The sequence below is a fragment of the Lynx rufus genome, unplaced genomic scaffold (genome assembly GCF_022079265.1).
Source record: "Lynx rufus isolate CCGP_SWC_20201006 ecotype Redwood Valley unplaced genomic scaffold, mLynRuf1.p SCAF_3, whole genome shotgun sequence".
NCBI lineage: Eukaryota > Metazoa > Chordata > Mammalia > Carnivora > Felidae > Lynx > Lynx rufus.
Window position 1 is genome coordinate 153,575,608 of NW_025814845.1, and position 12,136 is coordinate 153,587,743.

The window sequence follows — 12,136 nt, forward strand, 5'->3', positions numbered from 1 at the left end:
GGGATTTTTATGTGGTAAAATATCTGGGAGTAGAAAACAGTTTTAATAAGGTTTTATAAAGGAACTCATTTAGTTTCGCATAATGATAAGATTGGGGAAACTGGTAGAAGAAGAAATGGGTGGAAGTAGGAGAGAGGGGTGCTAATAAAGCTAGATCTTCTGCTGCTTGCCCTTTGGCCTGCCCCGACTCCTTCTCTGATGTAACTACTGACCATTCTCGACTCCTTCTTCTCTGATATAAATACTGACCATTCTCAGTGAATTTAAGATCTTGGTAAGAACCAAGAGCCAGCATATAAAGAAGGTCCCTGCTTTATAAATTTTTTTTTTCAACGTTTTTATTTATTTTTGGGACAGAGAGAAACAGAGCATGAACGGGGGAGGGGCAGAGAGAGAGGGAGACACAGAATCCGAAACAGGCTCCAGGCTCTGAGCCATCAGCCCAGAGCCTGACGCGGGGCTCGAACTCACGGACCGCGAGATCGTGACCTGGCTGAAGTCGGACGCTTAACCGACTGCGCCACCCAGGCGCCCCGAGAAGGTCCCTGCTTTAAACATGTTATTTAATAAATAACATTTAAATGTGCTTCTTCATATGAATATGTGGTAAAATGAAGGTTAATGAATGCTGTTTAGAACTTTTGTACGCTTTTTTTTTTTTTTTATGTTTATTTATTTTCGAGAGAGAGAGCACGAGCAGGATAATAGAGGCAGAGAAAGAGGGAGACAAGGAATCTGAAGCAGGCTCCAGATTCCGAGCCATCAGCACAGAGCCCGATGCGGGCTCGAACTCAAAAACCGTGAGATATGACCTGAGCCGAAGTCAGACGCTCAACCAACTGAGCCACCCAGGCGCCCCAGAACTTTTGTACACTTTAATTTCTAGTAAAAATCAGCGAGTTAAGTGAAGAAAAAAGCCAAGATGAATAGAGTGACTTTCTAAAGATGTCTGTATTCATTCATAAAGATAGGACTGTTATGAGCCTTTAGGCTATATAACTGCTACCAAGTTGAAACTTTCGAAAATAAAGGAGAAATTATGAAACGATGCAAGTAAGATATTTTTGGCATAATTTTCTCAATCCTTAGTAGGTCAAATAGACAAAACTAAGATGTAGAATATCTGAGTAGATAATAAGGTGAATCTCTATACATCCAAGTATTTATTAAAACTGAATGCACATAAAGTTACAAGAGAGAACCTGAGATTACATTGTCCTCAGTGCTGCAAATCTAGAAATTAGTGACACAATTGGAAACAAAACACCCACGTTTTTCAAGAATTTAAAATATTTGTAAATAATTCTTAGCTGAAATCAAATTCCAGCTATACTGTATTTAGAAAATCAAATCAAAACCTATTCGATATGGTCAATACTAAAAGCAAAACATTTTCATTATTTAACCTTTATGAAACTAAGTTTGAGTTTTGAATTCACATCAGGTAAAAACATAAATGAAGCCTTAGAGACAGAAAGCAGAAGTGAATGAATAAATCCATAAATTCTGCATTATCCCAACATGATCTGTTTTATTTTAGAACATGTCAAAGTTCATGGTTTGTAAACATGTGAAGTTCAACCTTGATACATGTTCAAACATAGCCGGGAAAATTTTGTGAAAGAATGATGAATAGGAATTTTCCTGAGGTGATGTTAAGTATTATAAAGCCACAGTAGTGAAAGCAGTGATATTCCTGCCAAAATAGGCAGAAAAATGTAAGGAGTCCAGTCGTCCCAAACATATCAAATTTATTATATAACACTGACGTTTAGTAGTATTGAGAAAGAAGTAGTTGAGTCAGTAAATGATGATGTGTGGACATTTTAGAAAAAATAAAGCTGTTTTCCATTCTCAGCCTAATCCTTGTAGGATTAAGATGTGAGGATTAGGATTTTAAGATGTTAAAAAAGAGTAGTGAAAAAAATTACAGGTAAATAATTCATTAAAATTGGGCTTAAGAAGGACACTAAAACTAGAAACCATGTTATGTTATGTTATGTTATGTTATGTTATGTTATGTTATGTTATGTTATGTTATGTTATGTTATGTTATTTTTTCAGGAGTAGGATTTAGTGATTCATTATTACATCTAACACCCAGTACTCTTCCTAACAAGTGCCCTCCTTAATGCCTATCACCCATCTAGCCCATCCCCGCCCAGCACCCCACCAGCAACCCTCAGTTTGTTCTCTGTATTTAAGAGTCTCTAATGGTTTGTCTCCTCTCTGTCTTTATCTTATTTTTCCTTCCCTTCCCCCATGTTCATCTGTTTTGTTTCTCAACTTCCACACATGAGTGAAATCATGTATTTGTCTTTGGCTGACTTACTCCCAAATTAGCTTAACATGTACTCTCATACGCTAAGTATAAGTTGCAATTCAGGTTATCATTCAGTATCATATCAGGTATCATTCACGTTAGGATAAGTTTTGCTGTGGTAGCATACACCCTCAAAAACTTCAGTGGCTTAAAGCAACCACAGCTTATTCAAGCTACAGATCCATTATGGCTATGTTTCATTCTCATTTTTAGGACCTGAGCGGCTAGAACATCCGCTATACGGAACACTGCCGTCACTGTACATATGGAGGGTAAAAAGGCTCCAGAGCTGTGCAGTACAGTAGCCACTAGCTACATACAGTTATTGAAATTAATAAATATTAGAAAAGTTTAAAAATTGATTTCCTCAGCCACCCTAGCCACTTTTCAAGTGCTCAGTAGCTGCCTCTGGTTAGTGCCTACCATATTGGGACAATGCAGATATGGAACATTTTTATTACCACAGAAAGTTCTGTTGGAAAGTGCTGCTCCACAGGTCTTGCACTAACAATTAAATGCCCCAGATTAGAAATGACACAAGCCACTTCTTTCACAACTCACTGACCAGAACAGGTCAGATGGCTCCATCCAACCTTGACAGGCCAAAAAGTGCATCCATCTTTGTGTCCAGATGGGGGAGAGTATGACCTACTTGATGAACAGCACTGGTAACTGCTACAATGGTACAGTCTTTTCAGAGGGCAATTTGGAAATCTATATTTAAAAAACAAAAACAAAACAAAACAAAAAAAAAAACCCTTTCAAAATGCCCTTTGATCCTATAATTCATTCCCAAGAACATATTCCAAAAAATAATTGGGCACTGCAGACATTTTTTATAGTAATCCGATATATTAATTTCTGCAAAACCAAGAGACTTAGGCTTGTAGAAGAAATAGAGTTAAGACAGAATAATCAAAACTCATGTAGTGTTGAAAACACAGCAGTAACGAAAATGATAACAATCCTGATAAAAATACTAACACGTGAAATCTTCACTGGTGCCCAGCATCAGCCCATCCTGTGAAGCCATAAACCCTGGGTTTGTGCTTCCTTGAAGGTGTATATTTGAAGGCATTTATTTTCAATACATACTTTTAATTAAAAACTTGATCTGGCTTCCTCAAACATTTGTAAGCCTGGGGGAAATGTCTGCGCAGCTCCTTTACCGGCACTCTCCGCTTCATCAATTTATGCTTATAGTCAGCATAGCTGACTAAACCAGCCATGCATTAAGAGAAGGCAGTTCTCTTCTTTTTTCTCTTGGGCTAAGGCTTTCTCTTTATGAGGAAGTTTACTCCTAAGCACTTTAAAAATAACAGGTGCTGGGAGAGAAATCAATCTTTTTTTACTGAATTGTGTATGTACTAACTTATAAAAATATACATTGTAGCAGAATAGACTATGCAAAACTTTAGGCGAATGTCCACCAGTAAGGGGTGGTTTAATTTATTGTACCACCACACAATAGAATGTTATTAAAATGATACAGGTTTATATTTGTAGGAATGGTATATCCAGATATATTGAGTGAGATGAACAGATCGTAAAATAGCACTTAAATATGTACACATTAAGAAAAGTTTGGAAAAAAATACACCTAAATCTTTAAAAGTTTTCTTTTTCTTTTCTTTTTTTTTCTTTTTAACATTTACTCATTTTTGAGAGACAGATTGTGAGTGGAGGAGAGGCAGAGAGGATATGAGGCAGGCTCCAGGCTCTGAGCTGTCAGCACAGAGCCCAACGCAGGGTTTGATCTCACAGACTGCGAGATCATGACCTGAGCTGAAGTTGGATGCTTAACCAACTGAGCCACCCCAGCGCCTCTTTACAAGTTATTTTAAACTTTTGTGTTTCAATAGGTGGTATATTCCCATGTTTCACAACTATAATATAAGGTGTGCTGTGACAAGCCCAGTTTTAACAGTGGTTATCTCTAGATTATTTATTTAACAAATATTGTTAATACTTAGTATGGCCAAGCACTGTGCCAGGTATTATGAATATAGAGGAAAATAGGATAGACACAGTCCTTACCCTTTCTTAAGAATTTTTGTATGTATTTTTTATTGATTTTAATTAATTGATTATAGTTTGATTTAATTATAGTTAGCACACAATATTATGTTAGTTTCAGGTGTATGATAAACCTATACATTACGCTATGCTTTCCCAAGCGTAGCTACCATCTGTCACCATACAATGCTATGCTGTAACTTTCATCCCTATGACTTATTCTTTCCATAACTGGAAACTGTATCTCCCTTTCACTCATTTTGCCCATGCCCCGCATCCCTCTCCCCTCTGGCAACCAACAGTTCTCTGAATTTGTAGGTCTGGTTTCTGCTTTTTGTTTGTCTTTAATGATGATTTTTAAAATGATTTAAAATGATTTTCTTTAAAAAAAATTTTTTTAATGTTTATTTTTGAGAGAGAGAGTGAGCTGGGGAGGGGCAGGGAGATAGGCAAACAGAGGATCCGAAGCAGGCTCTGCACTGACAGCAGAGAACCCAATGCAGGGCTCAAACTTAGAAACTGTGAGATCATGACCTGAACTGAAGTTGGACACTTAACTGACTGAACCACCCAGGCGCCCCTGGAATTGTTTTCTTAATTTCTTTTTCTACTTTGTTATTAGTATATAGAGAGCAACAGATTTCTGTATATTAATTTTATATCCTGAAACTTTACTGTATTCATTTATTACTTCTAATAGGTTTTTGGTGGAGTCTTTAGGGTTTTCTGTGCAAAGCATCATCTCATCTGCAGCTTACTTCTTCCTTACTAATTTGGATGTCTTTTTTTTTTTCTTGTCTGATTACAATGGCTTGGACTTCTAGTACTCTGTTGAATAAAAGTGGCACAAGTGGACATCCTTACATTGTTCCTGATCTTAGAGGAAAAGTTCTCAGTTTTTCATCATTGAGACTGATGTTAGCTGTGGTTTTCCATTTATGGCCTTTATTATATTGAGGTATATTTCCTCTAAACCCACTTTGTTTTATGAATTTTCATCACGAACAGATGCCAAATTTTGTCAAAAGCCTTTTCTGCATCTTTTGAGATGATCATATGATTTTTTTTTAAGTTTATTTATTTTGAGAGAGAGAGCACACATATGCAAATAGGGGAGGGCCAGGGAAAAAAGGAGAGAAAGAATCCCAAACAGGCTTTGTGCTGTCAGCTCAGAACCCAACACAAGGCTTGATCTGATCTCACGGACTGTGAGATCACGACCTGAGCCAAAATGGAGAGTCAGACACTTTTAACCGACTGAGCAACACAGGTGCCTCAAGATGATCATATGATTTTTATCCTTTGTTTTGTTGGTATGGTTAATCACATTAATTGATTTATCAATCTTAAACCATCTTTGCATCCCTGGAATAAAATCTATTGATTATGGTGAAGGATCCTTTTAATTATACCATTGTATGCAGTTTGCCAATATTTTATTGAGGATTTTTACATATATGTTCATCAGGGATATTGGCTGGTAGTTTTATTGGGTTTTTTTTGGTTTTTTTTTGTTTTTGTAGTGTCTTTATCTAGTTTTGGTATCAGGGCAATGCTGACCTTGTAAAATACATTTGAATTTTTTTTTTAATGTTTATTTTTGAGAGAGAGACAGAACATGAGCGAGGGAGGGGCCGAGAGAGGAAGAATCAGAACTTGAAGCAGACTTCAGGCTCTAAGCTGTTAGCACAGAGCCCGACATGGGGCTTGAACTCATGAACTGCAAGATCATGACTTGAGCCAAAATTGGACGCTCAACTGACTAAGTGACCCAGGCAGCCTGTAGAATATACTTAGACGTTCTCCTTCCTCTTCTGTTTTTTTCAGTTCTTAACCCTTTTACTGTTCATAATCTAGGACAGCAAGCTGCTCTTGAATAATGTACAGCGTAATGACTGTTATGATAGAAGGGATTATATAAACACGACAGTGCCACTTAACACAGCCTAGATGTTGAGAAAGGCCCTCCTAAATAAATAATGTTTCGGCTAAGAATTGATGAATGAGGAGAAGCTCCAGTTTAATTATTTTTCAGTTTGGCATAATGACTATGAGAACTAAATCAGGTAATGTCTGCTTATCCTTTTTGAATGTAGCAAAGGGCAATAAAATATCCGTTGTTTCTGTATTGACAAAAAGGAATGAGTCAACCATCAGTTGATGATCACACCAGACTTTTGTCAGAACAATCCATCTTCACAGAGAAGCAGTCTTGATCAGTAACATATGTGGGGGAACCACTTCCATTGTGTTTAAATTCTAATCTCACGCTTGGGCAAATATCCGTGGACATATAGGAAATGCACTTGGCTGGCATCTCCAGTTGGAGCTGATGTATTAGATCCTGAGCTCTAGAAAGCTATTTGGTGTGATCCATCCCTGTAGGAATTTGACCAACATAGAATGAGGTATGACTGACTCCTTAACCTTATCACCAGACTCACTGCCCTTGTGGACCATGTCTAGACTCTTACCCAGTCGGGCATTCTATTAGGTGCCTCTTAGGTACAAGGTGGGATGGGGGAAAACCTTCAGGGAGCTTATACTGGACATGACTGCCTTCCAATGTGTACTGTCCGAAAGCTGGTGTAAGTGAAAAGGCTCTCATAGAGACATCTTTCGTCCTTGCCACCCGATGCTGGGTGCTGCCCCAGTCTGGCTTCTTCGTTCTCACTCTGTCTTCAGAGTGTACTTATTAGATGTACCCCTCCCCACCAGAATGTTGAATGAATGAATTAATGAGTGCTTGTCTACTGGCTCTTTGGTTTCCTGAGTGCGAGATTCTCATTTTTCTCTCTCCTTCCTCCCATTTGTTCTGTCTTTATTAATGTGAGAGGGAGAAAGGAAAGAAGGGAGGGAAGGAAGAAGGAAATGGAAATATGAGTAGGCCTATGTCATTCCTGGGCAGAAGCTTTCAGAGCCAATGTGTGATTTGACCCTTATCCTTTCCCCTGACATAGCAATTACAGAAGCAGAGAAATGGTACTTCTCTCTGCCTGATGACAGTATGGTTTGAAAATGGAGAAGCTGGAGCACAGAGATGCATTGATCTGTTCACAGTCACACAACTCGCAAATGTCCTTAAACCCAGGCAAGGCAGTCTGGCTCCGGAGTCTGTGCTCTTGACATCCACAGTCTCTCTGTATTCCTGCCCCCTCCTAAGAGAATTGCTATTTCTCTACACCCCTGCCAACTGACTAGCTTTTTAATATTTAACAATCTGATAAGGAAAAAGTAATTCTTACTAATGAGATTGAGTGTATTTTCATGTTTACTGTCTGCATTTCTTAACCTTTAAAACTACCTGCTAAATCATTTGCCCATTTTTCTTTGGGTTGCTTGCTTTTCTTAGTTATTTCTAGTGCTTGCCCTTATGACCGACTTACTTGTACCCATTTCAGTGACTGACCCCGAGGCCTGTTACATTGGCACCGAGCCTTGGAAACCCAAGGAAGCTTTGGAAGAGAATGGTATTATTACTGACAAGGCAGACATATTTGCCTTTGGCCTGACTCTGTGGGAAATGATGACTTTATCTATTCCACACATTAATCTTCCAGATGATGATGATGATGATGAAGGTATAACCACATATTTTTTTAACATAAATCCCAGTCTCTTCAGTTTGAACTAAAGATTAGCTTATAAAATTATATTTTATCTATTACATTGAAATTTAAAACAGATGTTTGATTTAGTGGTAGTGGCATGAGATGTGGATTATATTACTACTGACTAACTTGGTGCTATCTCAGTTTACTCTCATATAAATGAGTTGTAGGTTAATTGATAATAGGGAGATAAATTGAGAAAATCCTACAGAGCAAAACATTTCCTTAAAAGTTCCTCTTGTCTTGTGGTAGGGTCCCCTCCCTAAGGAAATAAAAAACAAAACAAAACCAAAAAACCTCAAGGCAACCTGGCTGCATGCATATGTGATAACATCCCTCATGACCTTGTAACATGAGACCACTTAATCAGACTGCATGTTTGTGTGTTCGGGTACGAGCCCCACTGAGCCGTGCCAGCACGAATAAAGTTGCTTCCTGGAAAGAAAAGCCTCTGTGTCACGACTCTGTGTGAGAATCCTGCCACTACAGTCTAAGGAAAAGATTGGAAAGCTATCACAGTAAGAGGGTGGGGGGTTGTAACCTATAAACCGTGACAGTATCTAATCTTCACCACGGCAGGATAATTGAAGAGATGGCCTGTGCATACCGAAAACATAGTGGACGAGGAGTTCTTGTTTCGGGAGGGTGAGTTTGAGCAGTTGCTAAGCTTTTCCTGACTTAAAAGTTATTCTGTTTGTTTCAATCTCCAACGCCTTCACGAGCAGATAAAACTTTTGATGAAAGTGACTTTGATGATGAAGCCTACTATGCAGCTTTGGGGACGAGGCCACCCGTTAATATGGAAGAGCTGGATGAAACGTACCAGAAAGTAATTGAACTCTTCTCCGTATGCACTAATGAAGACCCTAAGGATCGCCCTTCTGCCGCACACATCGTGGAAGCTTTGGAAATGGATGTCCAGTGATCACCTCATATTCATGACTGCTGAGCTTTCCAGATGGCTCATGTGTATAACTGTTCTGTTTACTGTAATACATTATATAGTTACTGTGATAATCCATAGTTATTAGACTTTTTGGAAGTGGCCTGTCTTAGGACCGTAGCACCTAGTTAACACTTGAACAGTTACAATATTTCTTAACATGCTTATGATGATAAGCATTTGAGATTGTAGTAGGTTTTCTAGAAAGTTTAAGAAACTAGCTACTCAAATATTTGGATTTGTACATACATACAGATTTAAAACACTAGCAGTAATAAAATGCTGTAAACTGTATGTCTAACATTGATTTGGATTGAGTGACCATCACTTTTATTAATGTTTCTCACATTTTCTTTATTTTTAATGGATCTGTTGAAAGCACTTTGCGCAGTACAACTTAAGTCTACTTTTGCTTATCTTTTAAACCATTAACCTTTTTGCTGGCCTTTTTGGGCTGATGTGCTCCTTATTAAATATGGTCACTGGAAGCCAAGAGAAATGGCTCAAAAGACTAGCTCCTTGGGTATTTCCAGACGTTTTTGGTTAAGGCTTGTTTTGCGCTGTTGGGTCTCCCCCGATCTTTGGCTTTTGCTTTATTTATTAAATGTATTTTCTATATTGAGATCCCTTTTTTATTTTTTGTTTACTAATCTATACCTTAAGCATATCACAGTTCTGGTGTAAAAATAATAAAACTCTAATAGAATGATATAGAATAAAGGAGACTGTAGTTACCAAAAGGTGTCTTGTTTTAGATTTCATTAATTTGAGTGTCATTAGGTGTGTTGAGTGAATGTGGTAGGTTTGTTTCTCTCTTGTGGCCTCATTTGTTAATCTGAAATGAAGGTGATGATTTGGATCAGCATCTTCCATCTGTCTGCCACAGAAGCCACCTGGGAATTTTTAGTTAATGAATTGTCCCTGTGACTCCAGGTGATACACCCAGACTTGACTGTGGGAAGCAATGTGGAGAAACGGGAACCCTCTTGCATTGTTGGTGGGAATGCAAACTGGTGCAGCCGCTCTGGAAAACAGTGTGGAGGTTCCTCAAAAAATTACAAATAGATCTACCCTATGACCCAGCAATAGCACAGCTAGGAATTTACCCAAGAGATACAGGAGTGCTGATGCATAGTGGCACTTGTACCCCAGTGTTTATAGCAGCACTCTCAACAATAGCCAAATTATGGAAAGAGCCTAAATGTCCATCAACTGATGAATGGATAAAGAAGATGTGGCATATATATACAATGGAATATTACTTGGTGATCAAAAAGAATGAAATCTTGACATTTGCAACAACATGGACAGAGCTGAAAGGTATGCTAAGTGAAATAAGTCAGAGAAAGATCATGTTTTCACTCATGTGGATCTTAAGGAACTTAACAGAAGACCATGGGGGAAGGGAAGGGAAGAAAAAAAAAGTTACAAGCAGGGAGGGAGGCAAACCGTAAGAGACTTAAATACAGAGGACAAACTGAGGGTGGTGGGGGAGAGGGGGAAATGGGTGATGGGCATTGAGGAGGGCAGTTGTTGGGATGAGCACTGGGTGTTGTATGTAAGCGATGAACCGCGGGAATCTACCCCCAAAAACCAAGAGCACACTTTACACACTGTATGTTAGCCAATTTGACAATAAATGTTATTTTTTTTAAAAAATCACCTTGGGGGTTCCTGGATGGCTCAGTCGGTTAAGCGTTCAACTCTTGGTTTCAATTCAGGTCATGATCTCATGGCTTCATGGGTTTGAGCCCTGCATCGGGCTCTGTGCTGTCAGTGCAGAGCCTGCTTGGGGTTTTCTCTCCCTTTCTCTGCCCCTCCCCAACTTGTACTGTCTCTGTCTCTCTCAAAATAAATAAATAAAAAATAATTACTGTCAGGGTGCCTGGGTGGCTCAGTCAGTTAAGCATCCAACTCTTGGTTTTGGCTCAAGTCATGATCTCTCGGTTCATGAGCTCGAGTCCCAAGTCAGGCTCTGCACTGACAGCAGGGAGCCTGTTTGGGATTCTCTCTCCCAATCTCTCTGACCCTCCCCAACTCACACCTGCTCTCTCAAAGAGACAAACTTAAAAAAAAAAAAACCTGAAAGCTGACTTCTAGAAAAATCTGAACAGTTTTGCGCCCTGATATTTAGTTACACTCACTTTGACTTATATGTGATTTCATTCTTAATAGGTCTGCTAAGCTCAGAAGGCAGTGTCTCTCTTGGTCCATTCTCCTGAATTACAGCTCAGGGATACTTTTTATCCCTGAGAAATTTGTGTCCACTTCCTACAGTTGGAATATTAAATGGGAACAAACTAATGCCCAAGGACCACACATTGACCGGGCTTGTCGATGGCAGGCACTGCAAAATGATCCCGCATGCTTTCCATCTTGTGTCTGAATAGAGCCTTGAAGTTCTCAACACGGTGTTGCAGAAAATTTGCTACCAACTGTAAGAACATTTTTTATTCTTATTCTGGAACTTGTTCTTTAAGTCTCAGATGTTGCCTTCCTTTTGGCCATTTGCCTCATTCGCAGAAAAGTAATGTGACTGGTTTGAGGATACAGTGGGACTAATCTTTTTGCTGTATTAATTGTAATTATAGTTAGCAAATAAACAGGCTCCTCCCAAGTAGCTTTCTCACTTCTCAGAAAATCTCCCTTTGCTATCAGTGTAAGGCCTCCAAGAGCCTATTTACATCTCTAGAAAATGGAGACAGGGGCGCCTGGGTGGCTCAGTCGGTTAAGCGTCCGACTTCAGCTCGGGTCATGATCTCACAGTTCATGGGTTCAAGCCCCGTGTTGGGTTCTGCACTGCCAGCTTGAAGCCTGGAGCCTGCTTTGGATTCTGTGTCTCCCTGTCTGTTCCTCCCCTGCTTGTGCTTGTGCTTGGGCTCTCTCTCTCAAAAAGAAAATGGGGATAAGTAGCTGCTCAGGAAATGTCGAGGATTATTTATTGCCTCCTGGTTCCTACTTTAATCGACAATTTGTTGATTGAAATTAGAGATTTATAAATAAAATACTTTATATAGGGGTGTCTATGTGGCTCAGTCCATTTAGTGTCTCTTGATTTTGTCTCAGGTTATGATCTCACAGTTGTGAGATTGAGCCCCGAGTTTGGAGTTTGGATCCACTCTGGGTGTGAAGCCTGCTTGGGATTCTCTCTCTCCCTTTCCCTCTGCCCTGTGTGCATGTGCTCTCAAAAAAAGCAAATAAAATATATATATATATATATATATATAAACTTGTGGGATACAG

The 12,136-nt window shown here is 39.1% G+C and overlaps 1 protein-coding gene across 1 annotated transcript in view; it reads left to right on the plus strand.

Moving 5' to 3' along the window:
• Positions 1-9,622, plus strand: part of PBK (PDZ binding kinase) — a 29,297-nt gene extending 19,675 nt beyond the window's left edge. The window contains exons 7-8 of the mRNA XM_047091576.1: positions 7,741-7,920; positions 8,676-9,622. Coding sequence (XP_046947532.1) covers positions 7,741-7,920; positions 8,676-8,875 — 380 coding nt within the window. The 3' untranslated portion in view covers positions 8,876-9,622. The remainder of the gene's footprint in view (positions 1-7,740; positions 7,921-8,675) is intronic.
• The last annotated feature ends 2,514 nt before the right edge of the window (positions 9,623-12,136 follow it).